We start from the raw sequence: 18,772 nt of genomic DNA, 5'->3' as shown, positions 1-18,772 counted from the left end.
GCCGACTCAGGCGAACAATTATTCGCTATCTAAGTGGTCTCGCTTTCCTGCTCCTCTGATGCTGCTTGGCCTTCTCAACGAGCCTACAGTTTAACAAGCTAGAATCTTTTACATTACCCATTGTATGAGTGCTATTATCAGTACCACAACAGTGATATGTCAGTGACAGTCAAAAAACACCTTAAATGTTGGTACTAAAAAGTGCTCAATCCAAGATTAACATAATGATACGACAGCAAAGCCAATTAGCGGCATTTTTTGCTTGCCATCTAACTTTGGGAATGAAAACAGAGCAAAAACATGCTACAAATCATTCAATGCATTCCTTCCACAGGTTTTAGGAATCTTCATTATATTGTTGCAGATTGTTTTCTGCACCAGCTTTCCTGTATTTTGCCCAACGTTAAAGCTTTTCTTAAGGATGCAGAAGAAGTTATCTAAGTGGTCTCAACTTCTACAGCAGAGCTTCTTGATCGTAAAGGTTTAACTTTTGGTTGAAAAGCTATCTAAAATATCTATTAACCTAAACTTGATCGCCATCTGCAAATGAATGGTGAAACCTAGTATTCATTAAAAAGGTGATAACAACTTGTACTTGCATAGTGTTTTTAATATAATGAAATGTCCAAAGTCGCTTCACAGGAGTATTACACAAAAACATGACAACAAATCACAAAGTAAACATTAGGTTGGATTACCAAAAGTTTGGTCAAAGGGGAAGGTGTAAATAGTGCCATAAAGAAGAATAGTACAGAGGGAATTTCAGAACTTGGAGCCAAAATAACTGAAGGAATGATCACAATGGTGGAACAAATCTGATTCAAATGTACAAGGAGCCATAGTTACGAGTAGTACAGATACCACAGACGTTGGTATCGCTTAGAGAGATGGACAGGCAAGCCCATGGAGGGAATTGCAAGATGAACATTTTAAAAATCAAGATTCCGGTCAACTGGGAGTTGATGCAAGTCAGAGAGCATAATGGTTGAGTAATGGGACTTGTTGCAATTTAAGAAACAGGCAGATTGTTGGATTACAGAGTACAAACATGGAAGACCAGAAGGAGTAGGTTAAATTGGTTCAGTCTAAGGTAACAAAGGTGTGGACGAGAGTTTCAGAAGCATGAGCTGAAAAGGGGGTAAAGTTGAACAATGTTACGCAGGTGGTAACAAATGACACGAGTTCTTAAAAAATAAAAATTCAACTCTATTTGAAAAAAAGAGAATAAAAAGTAGGCACAAGTATGGATTAAAGAAATATTTTTGATAATTATTTCAGCTAAATTTAATATTGCAAGAATAAAGTTCTTCCTAACACCTCAAATGGCAAGTAAAATGTAATCATGTGCAACATTTTGAAATAAGATCAAACTCAACTTTTAAAATTTCCAACATGGGCCAGGATTTTGCTGTCAGCAAAGCAAGGTTGCTTGCTACTGGCCTTGAAGAAAATTGCACTAAGAAGTCTAGTGATGTCTGTGACAAGAACTTAGATTCAGTGTTGTTTAATGGGAATTGCTAGTATTAAGCCTTAGAGTTGTCATCAAGTGTTTAAGATGCCAAACAAGTTAAAAGAATTCGGACAAATAGCCAAGAAAAGTATTAGTAACGAAATCACTATAATAAAAAATTAGAAGCCAAAGTAAAGATTCGGATGTACACAGAAACTGAATTTAAAGCTATCTTTAAAAAAAAATCTAATTTAATAATGCTCCAAAAATATAATGTTATCGTAAGACCAGATAGATTGTTCAGTACTAGTTATTACTCAGATCACAATATAAAAGTCCAGTCTCATTTCTTCAAAGAGGTGTAATGTTTAATAGGTTCCTAGCAGCAGTACAAGAATATTAAGGGGAAAATTAATCAGATGAAGTGATTTCACTAATTGCTGCCTCTGATAGTTCACTGTCAAAAACCTTGCAAACCAGAGGCCATTATTATTTACCTTAGTTTTATCCATGGTCAGAAAGGAAATATAGCTAATTGTGACTGGAATTTCCCAAAACTGTCAAGAATTCAAGCATTGAAAAGAAATGTCCTTATGCAGGCCTCTTCAAAAACATTTCAATGGAAAGTAAAACAACCTGGCCAGCATCTTAAGACACTTCCACACTACTGAATAGAGAAAAAAAATTCCTTTTGTTGTTGAAGGATCATTAGTTAAGAGCCAGAGTTCTAAATATTCAGGCATATCAAAAATGAAAACTTCCTAGCTTTGACCAGGCATTCTCTTCATAAAAAGCCTAAATAAATAATTTTTCTTAGTTTTACATATTTTCTTTGCTCTTGGGAAGTGGGAGGATAGGCAGTTTTATAACAATGAGAGTTTGAGATATGTGAAGTGGGCAGAGTTTTGATGTACACCTGATTGAACAAGTAAAATAACATTATTAAACTGATTTTTTTTTACTGTACTGTGGGGACTGAACCCATTAATTTGATCATTATTTGGCATTTAAGTATCCTAAAGACGTTGAAAATGGTCTTCTAGCTTTGCTTCAAATAATGTTATTTGGATGCTTCAACATTTGCAAGGACAGACAGAAAAAATGTCCAATTTGGCTATGTTAATGCAATTACTATATTCTGGGAAATTTTACAAATCTGCTCTTATTTACAGAGTTACCGCATTGCAATAGAGACTACACTTCAAAACAAAATATATATCTAACTGTAAAGCACTTTTTGACATTGGTCAATAAAGTGATAGCACAAACACTAGTCTATTTTTCCTCACTACACTGGATAAACGCATCGACCCTAAACATTTGGGAACAATTTAGGTATTGAGACAAAATCTAAATGGATATTATTAAAAAGGTACACAAAATGAAATTGATAAATTTAGCGTGGTCATTTACAAAGAAATGATTCTGACAGCTCTCAAAAAGAAAGATTTATTCAATTAATTCAGCAAACCATTACAAAAATTACATATTTTTCCAATTATAAAATGAGAATTTCATTATTTAGATATATAATCCCATTGGAAGCCTGTTAGCACAGTTTGCTTGTTGCTTCAGGTTAATGCTACCAGCATGGGTTTGATTACTGTTCTGGCTGAGGTCGACTTGGGACTTACCTCCTCCCCTTCCCCGACTGTGGAAGCCAACAGTAAACTACTGACGAAACCGCCAAGAAAAACAGCTCAGGATAAAGTACTGTCAGACAACAAACCTTAGACCTGCCTTCAGGCAAAGAACACATGAAGGATGGATAATTTAATTCCATTGAGAGAAAAAAAGTTACAAAAAGAGAGTTATAAACAGGAAATGCAAAGCACAATTTTTTAAAAAACATTTATATATTATGTTAATGTTCAGATGTGCACACGGAAATATGTAGGACTAACTTGGTACCTGTTGAAAAGTGGTTTGTATATCAGTTGTTAATCTACTGTCACGACCTAAGCACTATTAACTACACTTTGGATGATTTAACTAATCATGAAGTAAATATTAGACAAGGAACAGGAAAAATATTATCAAATTCAGTTAAAACGTTGAAAATAGCACTCTTTTGAAACACATTTAGAGACCAGTGCTGTAAGTTATATACCTGTTAATTTGTCAACAATTTCCCCAAAAGTACAAATTTGAACTACAAAACGCAAAATATATATAGTTTTTTTTCCACAGAAAGTTTAACTAGCTCAAGTCAACTTGAATATTTAATGGAAAATTTAATTACTGACTAAAGCCTGAAAAATGTTTTTGCTTTATTGCTTCTTCCAATAGTCTTTCACCTCTTTTTCACAGATCTTCTAGCTTTTTCAATACAGTCACTTAAATGTTACAAGTTCATTTTGGAATGTCATCACCAGCTACTACTATTAATCACAGTCCTATATTAAAGCTCAACTTTCCCACTGTGCAGAATGGTTGAGCCAAACTGTTTCCACTTTTACCTAGTGGAGTTAGGTTTTCAAACTATTTACTTAATAAATGTGATCTGAAACATAACACTAACTACACATAACTAATGCATAACAGTTCTGAAAAAAAAAAAAAGACACGTTTCTACCTGATTCAATTAAAGGGTTGTGACTTGGACAAAGAGCATATTCATCCTTGCTCCCCTCTCCAGTCAGCTTGCTAGATGGAGGCTGTGCCAAAATCTCACTTCCATGTACTTATTTATTCAGTAGTTTGTGTTCTCATTTTTCAGCATAGGCTGAGTTTCTGATTTTAACTACAGCGCCCTGTGGTGATACTGACAAGTCAGCTGCTACTCCAAGGAAAGACATTTTAAAAAGCAAACATCTGAGCAGGCAATAATACAATCAAGACCACCAAGAAAATTTTTTCCACTCAGAGTAGTCAGGTCGAAAAGGTAACAAAATCATGAATGAAGGTTTGAACTGAGACAAGGGACAGTGGAGCAACATTATGGAGGTTGAAATAGGTAATCTCACTTACGCTGTAATTATGTGAATAATGGAAAGTATACTTGGGGGCAGAGTACATTCTCCAAATAAGTGGATAAATTTTGATTCCAAACACAAACAAAACTACACAAGGCAACACAGACATCATCTGATGATGATGCATCCGCTGCGGCCTCCTCTACATCTTTGAGACCAAGTGGAGGCTCGGAGACTCTTTTGTAGAGCACCTGTGCTCTGTTCGCAACAAATGACAACACCTTCCAATCGCGAACATTTCAACTCCCCTCCCACTCCTACTCCTTGGGTGGCACGTCCATCCTGGGCCTCCTCCAGTGTCACGATAATGCCATCTGGAAACTGGAGGAGCAGCACCTCTTATTCTGCCTTGGGAGCCTACAACCCAATGGTCTCAATGTGGGTTTTACCAGTTTCAAAATCTCTCCACCCCTGGCCACATCCCATGACCAACCGTCCCTCTCATCCCCGTCTCCTTGGCCTGACAACCAGTCCATCTTCTCACCCACCTATCTGCTCCTCCCACCTCACTGACCAATCCCCACCACTGCCTACCTGCACTCACCTATCACCATCCCACCTACCTTCCCCAGTCCCACGCCTCCCTTCTTTATTTCGGAGCTCCCTTCCCCCTCCCCCATTTCTGAAGAAGGGTCCCAACCCGAAACGTCAACTTTCCTGCTTCTCTGATGCTGCTTGGCCTGCTGTGCTCCTCCAGCTCCACACGGTTAGCTCTGACTCCAGCACTGGCAGTTCTTAGTATCTCATCAGATGATAAATTACTTGCACCCGTAGAGATAATGAATATTTACTTTATGTATTAGCCTACTTTTGGTATATGCTCCAAAAAATTATTTTATATATATGGAAATGGCATTGAATGGAGGGTAAAACAAAACAATGAATATGCTTTCGAGGGTCTCATGCAAAAAAAAATCTTATGCATGATGGACAGTAAACCTACTTCTAAAATTAACATTTCATCAACGTATCATCCCTTTGAAGGGGATGAAAGTTTTATAACATGGGAAGACCAAATAACCATAAAGAACAAAAGAGTATGGCAATGCATAGTGAGTGAGCTGCAGAAAATAGGATTATGGACTGAAGTAGTTACTGGACTCAGTAGCCTCATTTAAATTTCTAAGAAGTTTGAATAAATCATTTCATAGAAAGATCAGTTTTGCAAATATCAGTTGGTTCATTGGCAACTCAATTCATTCAGAAAATTATGGCTTCAAGCACCTTATTTGAGCTCAAATGGCAGAATGATAGTTGAATGCAGTATTGCATTGCTAGGAAGTATTTCTTTTACAACCTGACAACAACCCAAATCGGCTGACTCAAGCAGATGTAGAAGATCCCTTTGTATTAAGTCAAAAGTGATGTCATGGTCAAGATTTATTCCTCAAACAATGCTAGATTGACTGGCCATTTATCTCATTTCATTTATGCAGGTTTGTTCAACGTAACACTTTCTACTTTACAACATTTCAATTAACTGAATATCAGGTATTGTGAAATATCCTGATGACGTGCAAGCCCTTTTAAGTTCTTTCGATCAGTACTATACCTCTTTTTAGCACCTAGACTTCACGTTAATGTAAGACTGTCATTGAGTCAGAGAGTTAAATAGCACAGAAACAGACCCTTCGGTCCAACTTGTCCATGCCGACCAGATATCCTAAATAAATCTAGTCCCATTTGTCAGCATTTGGTCAATATCCCTCTAAACCCTTCCTACTCATATACCCATCCATATGCCTTTTAAATATTGGAATATAGCAGCCTCCACCACTTACTCTGACAGTTCATTCTATACATGCACCACTCTCTGAAAAACTTGCCCCTTAGATCCCTTTTAAATCTTTCCCTTCTCACATTAAAACTATGCCCTCTAATTTTGGACTCCCCTACCCTGGGGAAAAGACCTTGTCTATTTACTTTATCCACACCCCTCATGATTTTATAAACCTCTATAAGATCACCCCTCAGCCTCCGAAGCTCTAGGGAAAATTACCACAGCCTATTCAGCCTCTCCCTATAGCTCAAACCCTCCACAACCCTGACAACTTCCTCGTAAAACTTTTCTGAACCCTTTCAAGTTTCACAACATCTTTCCTTTAGCAGGTAGACTGGAATTGCACACAGTATTACAAAAGTGGTTTAACCAATGTCTTATGCAACTGCAACACGACACCACCCTCCCCACAACTCCTATACTCAATGCAATGACCAATAAAAGCAAACATACCAAACACCCTTCTTCGCTATCCTTTTTACTTGCAACTCCACTTTCAAGGAACTATGAACCTGCACTCCACAGTCTTTGTTCAGCAACACTCCCCAGGTCCTTACCATTAAGTCTATCATTCCTGCCCTAATTTGCCTTTCCAAAATGCAGCTCCTCACACCGATCTAACTTAAGCTCCATCTGCCATTCCTCGGCCCATTGGCTCATCTGATCAAGATCCTGTCGTACTGAGGTAGTCTTCTTCGTTGTCCACTACATCACCTACTTTGAGGTCATCTGCAAACTTACTAACCATATCTCCTACGTTCACCTCCAAATCATTTATGTAAATAGCAAAAAGCTGAGGCCTAGCACCAATCATGTGGGACATTACTGGTCACAAGCCTCCAGTCTGAAAAGCACCCCTCCACCATCACCCTCTAACTGTGTTTTAAGTTAAGTTATTAAAGAATGCAACATATTATTAAATGAAAGACATAGTAGAATTTGGCAAATTTCATTGCCATGATAAAGAACGTTAGTTTCAATAGAATAATTATTTGGGATGCAGAATTAGAACGGTTAGCATTTCCTCTAAGAATGTAGCTAAACATTCTAAAATAGACTGACATTTTTGTACTTGCTGCAAAGTATTCCACACATTATTTCAAAGTACTTGGAAAAATAACTAGCATAAAATTTCACATGCCTAACAGTAAAGTAACTTTGATCAGCAGTTATTTTTTAAAAATGCACAATTAAAATTCCCACTTTTAATGGAATATCTACAAGACACCGTACAAAGTTCACAATCAAAGTAGCTACATATTTTGTGCAAAAACATTGCACCTGACATGCAATTGTGCGTCACATTTCAAGTAACTTTGCATATGCAACATAATAAATACATGTAAAAATACAAAATGTAACAAAATCGAACTTGGCTAACAAATACAAGTTTCTGTTCAGGCATGTCTCAAATGACATTTCCTACTGGTGGCCTAGGTAAAAAAATCTCAGGTCCAAATTCATGCAAGTACTCTGATTTCGATCTCATTGTCAGTCAAATAGACAAAACAGATTAGCAACCTACATCTTCTATTTTACATACAGCTTCTAGAAATGTTGACTCGCAAATTCTTTTATCTCCATCTCTTAGCATTCTGTAGAAACTACAGATCACATCTGCCCATGCGCTTCTTTCTCACTTAATTGCAACTGGCAGGAATTATGTGTGCGAATTTGTTTAAAACATATTTTTGGAATGTACTCACCTCATTAGACTGTTTGCCACTATATGACATTTTCTTGATAGCCACCACTTCATTAGTGCGAACATCTCGTGCCTATAAAATATTACGAAGTTTAAGAAATGATGCTGAACATTAACAACCGTAATGAAATACTTTTGGCCAGGTAGGGGTTGATCTTTGAAACTGATGTTGGACTACATAGGGGCATCCTTATTTGCATCCTTATTCTGTGCAAGCAATGGAAAACTTCTCCTAAGTTTATCACACCCTTTAACTCCCTATCTGCCTTCTTTAACTTTGTGCATTGACTGCCAACCACTTCCCCCTCCCCTTCAGCCTCTTGAACCTTAAGATTGGACACATTTCCTTCTAACAAAATGTTTTCTAGTTTTACTGGTGATCTCCAACTTGCACGTTCCCATACATCCATGCAAATATTCAATATCATGCATCATTTCACCCCTAAGAGCTCTGTGCAGCGTCTCAACTATGCCTTCTTTTCATTCTTCAAATAGTCAACAGATTTCCTTCCTAATGTTCCACTATCTATCTCCAGTCATCCATCATAGCAGCATAACTTCTAGGAATCTTTCCTCCCGCACCGGTACAGTTTGTCTCCAAATGTTTCTCAGCTTTAAGATAAAGCATATGCAGCTGGAGGCTCATCTGTGTTGTCCTGGACTTGGAAACTCAAAGCTGACAGTAATCCATTAAGTCATTAATTGTAATACCAGTTAGCACCAAATTCTACTCAAGTGCTGCCTGCACACAGTGGTTTGTTGTAACAATCTTTTCAAACTTGCAGCCTTGTCTCAAAGCAATTTTGTTACATGAAATCCACGTTCGACTCTACCTTTTCAAATGGGAAAAATAAAGAATTTCTTCTCGGTTTCAAATGCTGTCCCTGCCAAATAAGCACATATACTTATTCCAAACATAGTAATGTGGGAGCCTTCACAAAAAAAAACACACTCAGGCAGGCCACTGGCTTTTTTCTCGCCCCAAACAAGATTTTTCATAAAGGAATACTTCCCTTATATTTCTGAATTCTAGAATTTGTTAATGGCCTATACAATGAAGTGGTCAGTAAGAATCAACAGTATGCATGCCTTCTAACATACATCAAGTTAATAAGGTTAAAATTTCATTGGGATTGCCACAAAAAAAAATTGTTAGACAGAAAAGTTTCTGCAATAACAAACCAAATTCTTCACATAACTTAATGAAAGCGAACAAGGGTTTGAGAATAATCTCCAAAGAACTATAAGTTCAGAGATAGGGCAAATTACATACTACAGGAAGAGAATTAAAGCTGTACTTCAAGAACATGCTTTAGATATCAGAAATGAAAATATCTACCGACGTGAGCTAGACATTAACAACATTTAGGAGCTGAATATTTCATAAAATTTTCTGTGCGCTTTAATAAGTTAATATATTTGAGCTACACATAGAAAGGTGGAACAATTACAGCCACCTTAATGTATGCATTAAAACCAGGAGGTCGGGATTCAAGTCCTACCTGCTATGAAGAGGTCATAGTATGTTAAAACAGGTTATTTTACAAAAAGCATCAATTTTAGTACTTAATTGCCATAAGGCTGGATAAAACAAGACAAAATAATTGAGACGGCAAGACTATAAAAGAACTTTCCTTAAAAAATGAAGTGCAAGTGTAAATCAGTAATTAAAAGAAATACATAGCTTCTGTCTAGGATGACAGTCCAGAATGGAAAAAGTACCTAACTTAATTCTTTCCCAATAACATACTTACAAAATAAACTGCTCCAAAGCTGCCATGGCCAATTTCTCGCAAATCCACAAACAGCTTTTCAGGATCTTCTCTGTAGAAGAGTTCAGCTATTTCTGGGTCCTTTAGGCTTCCTGCTCGGTTGGTTGACGGCATCCTACTGTGTGGTTAGTCGTCTGACTATCTGTGTTCACAATGTCTTAATTCTTGTTGCCTCTGCATGAATGAGGTCTCTTGAACATGGGCAACTGAAAAATAAAAATTGCAAATTACTGAATTTGCAAACACTCTGAATGAGAATGTTCTTAAGACAAAGCCGTGAATTAAACTAAGGATATAATGCAAAGACTAAGTCTGAGTTTTTCCTTAGAAAATTTTCAAAATAGTCATACCTAATAAACTTCCAGCCATGCAATATCATCAACATACTTGTAACATGGCAGTACAGACCAAGTGTTGATCGTCACACGAACATGTCTGTTACACAATCACTTATTTCTACTTCTCAATCAAGCACAGAGCTATGCCAAAAGTAGCAAAGTACAACAAAAAGCTGCATGTTGTGCAGGCACACTAAATGAGAACACTTTGAAACTTTAGACTCAAAGTGAAAATAGAGGGGAATGAAGTATATTTCTAATGGAAAACAGAAACTTAGAATCCTGCCTTATTTGCAACAAGCAAAACAGATAAAAGGAAACAAGCTTTCTTTACAGCTGCCATTCGTTCACAATGAAATTGCATAAACAAACAATATGGGTTTTGGCTCTATTCAAACTGAATAACTTAGTCAAATAGGAATGCAGGCGCAAGAGCAGTGTATTATGTCAATTCCACCATCTAATGATATTGTGGCTGATCTGCAAACTATTTACACATTTGCCGCATATTCTTTAATACCTCTGGGTAATAAAAACCTAGCAACTGATCAGCCATCAACTGTCATTTGTCAAAAGAATATTTTGAACTTTTATCACCTACAAGTATTTCCTATTTCACTCTTGAAATATTCAAATTTTCAGGCAATTCTTCCACATTGCACCACAACTCCCTAAGTTGGACATTCCCAAATCACTGAAAATTATTTCTAACTAGCCTCAGTTCCACCTAATATCTCCAAAATTGATCAGAACAACACAACATTATAAATTTCAAGAAATAAAACTAGAATTTGATTAACTTCTCCTCATAAGGCAACCCTTGAAATCCTGTTATCTCACAAGACGAATACTTGTTTGCAAAGGTGTGGTGCATGAAATTGCTCACTGTCCTTGTGTGGTTTAACCACTGCTTTACACAGCTGAAGCTTGACTGCCTCCTCCTTGTACTCTGAACCCAGCCCAACCCACCACGCAAACTGTGAACCCAAACCAGCCCACCATGCAAATTGTGAACCCAGCCCACCACGCAAACCAGCCTTCCATCCACTGACTCCATCTATACTTCTCACTGCCTCGGTAACACAATCAACATAACCAAAGATCCCTCCCACCCCTGTCATACTGTCTTGTACCCTCTTCCACTGTGCAAAAGATATAAAAATTTGAAACAATGTACAAATACAGTCAAGAACAGCTTCTTTTCTGCTATTATCAGACTTTTGAACTGACCTCTCAAATATTAATTCTGATCTCTCTCTCTGCACCTGTAACAGTGTGTTCTGCACTCTATTTTGCTACCCTGATGCAATTTGTATGGTTTGATCTGCCTGTAAAGCACACAAAACAATACACTTCACTGTATCTCAGTACATGTGACAACAATAAAACAATTCCTGCCCTCCAGATTTAAAGGTTCCCATTGTCTTTTTGATTATTTTCTGTACCTATATATGCCAATTATAAATTTTAAGTGTAAATAACAGCTGTAAAAGATGTAGGAATGCCTAAAAAAGCATTTTTCTTTTACAGTCAGTTATTCCATACAAACAGCATTTTCATATTAAAAACCATCATGAAGAACACAGGAAGGGGGCAGCGATTCAGTCAATCAAGAATCTCCTTGCTTTCAAATATTTCGAATTAGCTTGACTATGATCTTCTGGAGTAGTTTCATATTTTTAATACTACCTGTGTGAAAAAACTGCAATTATTTCAGTGTATTACCTCAATTTACATGATTATATTCTGGATTACACTACCAAAGCAAAGTCATAGACTATTCACCCTCTCAGTTTCCCTCAAATATTTTAAGTAAATCACTTCACCTTATCCAATTTCACTAGTTGCACAGTTCAATTCCTTCATCCTCTACATCATGCCAGTAATATATTTTTAAGGTTAATATTTGGGGCAGCTCAGTGGTTAGCACTGTTGCCTCACAGCGCCAGGGACCTGGGTTCAATTCCAGCCTCGGGCGACTGTCTGTGTGGAGTTTGCACATTCCCCTGTCTGTGTGGGTTTCCTCTGGGTACTCCAGTTTCCTCCCACAGTCCAAAAGATGTGTAAGTTAGGTGGATTGGCCATGCTAAATTGCCCATAGTGTTCAGGGATGTAGCTTGGGTGGGTTATAAGGGGATGGGTCTGGGTGGGATGCTCCAAGGGTCAGTGTGGACTTGTTAGGCCGAAAGGCCTGTTTCCACACTATAGGGATTCAAAAAAAATTCAAAAAATATCCAGAACTGCTACAATATTATAAACAGGACTTAATCACTTCTCTGTAAACTGCAGTAGCACTTTCTTTGTTTCATATATTGAGTCAAAGCTCTTTGATAAGACATTTCTTTTTGATACAGCAAAAACTGCAGATGCTGGAATCAGAGATAACAAAGTGTGGAGCTGGAGGAACACAGCAACATCAGCTTTCCCATTCTTCTGACGCTGCCTGGCCTGCTATGTTCCTCCAGCTCCACACACTCATTTCTTTTTGATCACTTTTTGATACTAATGAGCTTGTTTTTAATAACCTAGGCGTTTGTACCTATATATTAATTTACCCCAACAATACACTTTCCTGTTCATCAAAATGTATTTTTATAGAGAAATTAGAATGAAAGTTAAAGGCAATTAAGATCAAAGGCGTAGTTTATCTGATCAAATAACTTCTTCCCCCATGTTCCTGAATTTTTTTTTCTTATTTCACCATGTTTCTTTCCAGGCAAATATGAAATGAGAGGGGAATCTCATAGAAGACAAGGACAACAGCAATAAGCAAAAGAGTAAATAAAGCAAAACCTTAGTCCCAGAGAAAACTAGTAATGTCTCTCTTTTCCAATTCTGAGAGTCCTTTCTGCTGACAGCTTTCAGTTATATAATGGTAAATTTTAGTATCTTCTGCAAATAACTTTAGGTAGTACAAATTTTACACCCGTTATAAATATCTTCTCATTTAATTGCATCAATAACTTCTCTAAGCAGTCCGAATGTCTTACATTTATGAAAGCTGCCACTGTGGCCTACATTTGCAAAGGAGTATAACCCAGGGATACATCTTGTGACCGAAACCATACGTTTGTGCCATTCAAGCATGGAGTTCTTCAATCTCAATGAAGACAAGTCAAGCAAAAACAGTGAGTCAGGCACGTTGCTACATAGCTTTATTTTAAGCTTTATTTCAAAGTGAACATAGAGATTTGCTGATTTAATTGATGTGTATGTACAGTCGAAACAGTACAATGGTACAAAGATAGGCAGCATTGCAAGCAGTATAGACGGAAATGTAAGATTACAACGATATTATTGAATTGGTAACATTGTGGCCAATGGATTTCAATGTACTCAAGTGTGAGATCATCCACTTAGACCCAAAAAGGATAGATCAGAGTACTTTCTAAATGGTGAAAGGTTCAAAGAAAACTTGGGCCAGGTACAAGAAAATAAAAAAGTTTAATGGAATGCTGACCTTTATATCTAAATATGAGAATGCAAAAGGTTCAAACTTATACAGCAGCTGTACAAAGCTCTGGTCAGACCACATGTTGATTACTTTTCTTAGCACTACAAATTTGGAAGGATATATTGACCATGAAAGGTTATTTCACGCCAAAGAAAAAATTAAGAGTGATTACATGAACTAGTGCTGTTTTCACTTCAATTTACATAACTGAGTTGATTTGACTGAACTTCAAGATATTAAGGAGAAATGAGAATATAGAGGAAATTTGGTTTCCCACAGAATGTTACTGTGTGTCTGTGCGCGTGCGTGTGCAGGGGGTGAGAAGAGAACGTATACAAAGAACAGGAGAGAGGGAAGGAAAGGGAAAGGTCTGGGAGTGTTGATATGATGTCCAGGCTTATCAAGAGTGAACAGAATCAGTTACACAACAACTCTATGCGCATTTGCTCAACTCCTCACTCAGTTGATCAAGCATCATCTGCTATTAATTTTAAACCTGAAATTAATCAAGTTCTGTTTATCAAAGGTATAAGACAGTGAGGTATGGACAAGTTGGGCTAAACAGCCTGTTTCTGTGCTGTGAGACTCTATGACTTGGACTATGTCCCCATTTTGAGTCTTGAAAATTGTCATGACCTCTCAGAGCTGGGGCGGGGGATTGACAGGGTTTGGAGAAGAGGAAACTTGAAAGACCAGGTGGAGGTCTCTCTTATAGAGCAGGAAAACAGCTTATGAAGTCAAACAGTTCCACAACAGCCATTGCTTCTTCACAGTTCACAACCCCAAAATTTCAAATCACAAGCCCACTTGGGGTACTGGCTCCTACTTTGGGACGCCCTATATTAAGGAATAAGTCTATGTCACATTTAGCATTTTTCCCCACATGGCTCAACCAAAAATCAAAATGTTTTCCAATACAAATGCACAATATTTTTGACTGCTAACAATTTTTTGAATTGATTACTTACATCATATAAAGATTTAATATCAGTGCCAACTCATTAGCATTTTTAATAATCCAATTTCCCCATCTATTTCTTAAAGCTGTCTGTATATTCTCAGTTTCCAAAACACACTAAAAGTAGCTCTATTCTACTTCCTATCTGTGGTAGGAGAGGCTTTAAATGTAACAATCATCTTGCACAGTAAATCCTGGCAGTCTATTTGACAATATGGGAAACAGCTCGACTAAAGCCAACTATTTCTCATGCTATATTCATGGCCAACCATCTCAAACACAAATCACTACAAGTTCAGTGATACCCCCCCCCCTTTCTTTGTCCAGGGCACTATTTCCACCTGGAATACAACTGGCAATGTATTGCCCATCTCACAACAAACATGGAGACTTCTTGCAGCATATAGCTCAATCTGCAACAATCCATCATTTAATCATAAGCAAAAACAAATTGCTGGAAAATCTCAGTATGTCTGGCAGCAACTGTGGAGAGAAATAGAGTCGACTGATTTTAACAATTTCTCTTCACAAATGCAGCCAGACCTGCCGAGTTTTTCCAGCAATTTCTGTTTCTGATTTCCAGTATCTGCAGTTCTTTCGCTTTTTTATCTAATTACTGAATTAAGCAGAAAAAGAATCCCTCGAAGTAACCAAACCTTTAGTATTTAGTGTTACGATTGTCTCAAATGCCCTTTAAATGATCTAGCAAGGCACTCAGTTGTAGCAAACTGCAACAGAGTTAAAAAGGAATGAAACTGGACCGACCACACTATCAAACTAGCACCAGATACAATGATGTGGCCTCTGACAGACTCTGCAAAGTCCTCCTTGCTGATGTCTGGGACCTTGCGCCAAAATTGAGACAGCTGTCTTATAGGCTAGTCAAACATCAGCCTGACACACAATCATACCTTAATATCCCAGATGCCACCATCACCATTCCCGAGTATCTCCTGTCACATTGCAAGACAGACCCACCAAAGATGGTAACACTGTCATTTACAGTTATGAGGGAGTTGCCTTGGGAATCCTCCACATGGGCAAGGAAACTTCCTTCTTAGTTATCACCTATGGCAGTCAGCCTTCTACAAATTGATGAATTGTTACAGAAAGAGTTGCTAGAGCACATAACATACTCTGGTGGGGGACTTCAATATCCATCAACAGTTGCTTCATAGAATTACTGATCACTGAACTAGGTGAGTCCTAAAAGACAGATGTTAGTTATTTTAATCAACCTGCTTGGACATGCTTTGACCCACCTCCGAGACAGGTGAGACTTGAACCCAGACTTTGTGGCCCAGAGGTAGTAACAATAGAAATAATATTAGACACCAAAAAGATTTAAGCAACTTTTAACAACAGACAGAGGCTAAACCTCTTGTCCTCAAGGGGATATTGAAGCTCGTGTGTTATTTAGTCTAAGTGGTGAGGAAAACAACAAATATTTGACCTTGTTCACAGCAATCTACTTGTTGCAGATGCATAAGTCCATGGTATTAGTAGGAGTGACTGCTGCATGGTCCTTGCGGAAACACAGTCCTGTCTTCACAGTGAAAATGCCCTCCACTGTATTGTGTGGTACCACCTACATGCAAAATGGAATTTCTTACTGAGTTTCTAGATCTATTTGACATTCATTAGGCCATCAGTAGTAGCAGAAGCATATTGAACAACAATCCATAACCTCACCCTGGAATATACCTGACTCTTATTATTGCAAGCAAGCTAGGGACATCAACCTGTGCTCAATGGAGGAACACCGGAAGGTATGCCAGAAGCAGCAACATGCATACCTAAAAATGAAGTATCAACTGGTAAAGCTACAGTCCAGGACCATCCTCGTGCCAGAGCATGAGCAGTATAGGATAGACAGAGCTAATCAATCCCAGAACCAACGGACCAGATCTAAGTTCTGTTACCCTGCCACATTCAATTGTGGATGGTAGTAATTAAACAGATAAAGGGAGATAACTGGAAGATGATAACTGAAGGAGAAAGTTCCATAAATATATTTTATCCTCAATGATGAGCACCTAGCGATCAGTGCAAAAGACAAAGCCAAAGCAGTTGCAACCATCTTCAATCAGAAGTCTCAAGGAGATGATCCATCTTGACTTCCTCCCGAGGGCTCCCAGAATCGCAAATGACAGCTTTCAGCTAACTTGATTCATTTCAAACATAAAGAAATGGGTGAAGACACAGGATACTGCAAAAGCTGTGGACACTGACAACACTTCAACAATAAGACTTGTACTCTAGAACGAGCTGCATTTCTAACCTAGCCATTCCAGTAAAGCAATACTTATATCTACCTGAAATGCAGGAAATGGCTCAGGCATGCCTTGTCCACAATCGCAGGAGAAATACAACCTGCTAATTATACTTCCCTATCAATATATTTTGACATCAGGAAAATATGGAAGATTCTGTCTATAGTGCTATCAAGTAGCACCTACTTGGTAATATCCTGCTCACCAATGCTCAACATGGGTCCTGCAAAGGCGATTTAGCTCCTGGTCTCATTGCATCGGTGGTCCAAAAATAGTTAAAAAGACTGAACTCAAGAGGGTGATTGCTCTTGACACCATGGCAGCATTTGACCTAGTGTGGCATCAAAGAACCCCAGTAAATCTGGAGTCATCGGGAATTGGGGAAAAAAAACTCACACTGGATCAATACCTAGCACAAAAGAAGATAATTGTGGTTTTTGAAGGTCAATCATCTCTGCAGCACTTCCTGAGTAGTTTCATGGATCCAACTACCATCATCTGTTTCATTAATGACCTTATTTTCATTAAGTCAGAAATGGGGATGTTCTTTGACAACTGCATGACGTTTCACATTATTTGCGACTCCTCAAATATTGAAGTAATCTCTGCTGATATGCAACAAAACCTGGACAACATTCAGGCAGAGGCTTAAAAAGTGACAAGACCAACGCCTACACGATAACACCTCCATCTAGACAGAACCTAACAATCTCCCCATTACATAATAGAAATGCTAATGAATATCACCTCCACTCTCAACATTCTGGGGGTTAACACTGACCGGCAATGTAAGTAATTGGGCGATAACTGCAGGCCAGAGGATAGGAATTCTGCTTAGTGCCTGTTGACCATTTGCAAGGCACAAGTTAGGGCTGTAATGGAATACTTTCAACATGCCAGATTGAGTGCAGCTTCAATAGTGCTCAAGAAGCTTGATACTGTCTAGGATAAAGCAGTATGCTTAACTGGCTTCCCACCAATCAACTTCAACATTCACTCCTTTCATTACAGACATAGTGGATACAAGAAAAAATGCACAACTCAGAAATTCCTTTGACAGCACCAAAATCCTTTACCTCTACCACCTAGAAGAACAACTGTAGCCGATGCAAGGGGACTCCACAGTCTGCAAGCTCCCCTCCAAGCCCCACATCAGCTTGACTTGGAAATACATCACCATGCCATCAGTACCTTTGGATCAAAATCCTAAAACTTCCTTTCTAACAGTGCTGTGAATGTAACAAGATCAGAGGTTTTCAACTGGTGTGCTATGAGAAGTCCACGTACCACAAAATTCGATAAGTAGCGCCATTTCATATCGACTTCCAATACCATGTGTGCATGGAGATTTGGCACTACACATGTTCAGAAGATAGAAAATCCACATGCCTACAGCCTGCTTGCACATGCACAGGCCCAAACATTCGGTCTGCGCACGCACGCTCCATCAGAGGTTCATATCTCTGCATAATTGAAGGACTGTTGAACTGGTCTGCCTGCCTGGACATATTACCACAATCTTCTTTTAGTTGGATCACCGATCCAAGTCTTAGACCAGATTCAAAGAAAAAATGGATGAGTTTCTTGTCAAAAGAGGAAATCCCTTTGCTAACTCAGTCAATGAAACATCTGAATTCAAAAAAAGAGAAGCAAGAATTGTTTAGAGAGAGTACAATGAGAATATCTGGCCTTCGGATTTTTATGGACAGGAGATGTTGCTTTCCTCCTTACCTGAATGTCTCATCTGCACAGAGAAGTTGACAAATAGTCGAGTTGAGCAGATTTTGAAAATGTGTCTGTGCTCGGAGTCAAAGACAGTGTGTTTTTCTGGTGGATTTGAAACATTAAAGCTTTTGATTCTTCTTTAGCTCGGTGCGTGCACTATGTTATAAACCTCTCCAGTACGGCTGTAACCATAGCAAATGCAAGTAAATGTGACGCTTATGTGCGACCGAACCAACTGAAAAGTGGGCGTGCCATGAAACTGTTTGTTTCATTGACATGTGCCTTGATACTGAAAAACTCGGGAACCACTGATCTAGACCACATTGGCTGCAGTCATTCAAG

General features: G+C 38.2%; 1 protein-coding gene across 5 annotated transcripts in view; it reads right to left on the bottom strand.

Annotated features, from left to right (window-relative positions):
- taok1a (TAO kinase 1a) overlaps window positions 1–18,772 on the bottom strand; it is a 163,478-nt gene that overhangs the window by 76,666 nt on the left and 68,040 nt on the right. For all 5 annotated transcript variants that reach the window (XM_048612459.1, XM_048612458.1, XM_048612460.1 and 2 more), the window contains 2 exons: window positions 9,665–9,888; window positions 7,912–7,983 (listed from right to left, as the gene is read on the bottom strand). In XM_048612459.1, the coding sequence (XP_048468416.1) occupies window positions 7,912–7,983; window positions 9,665–9,796 (204 nt within the window). In that variant the 5' untranslated portion in view covers window positions 9,797–9,888. The remainder of the gene's footprint in view (window positions 1–7,911; window positions 7,984–9,664; window positions 9,889–18,772) is intronic.

This window comes from Rhincodon typus, chromosome 26 (genome assembly GCF_021869965.1).
Source record: "Rhincodon typus isolate 14 chromosome 26, sRhiTyp1.1, whole genome shotgun sequence".
Taxonomy (NCBI): Eukaryota; Metazoa; Chordata; class Chondrichthyes; order Orectolobiformes; family Rhincodontidae; genus Rhincodon; species Rhincodon typus.
Note: the sequence above shows the minus strand (reverse complement) of the source record. Positions and strands in the feature narration are given on the sequence as shown.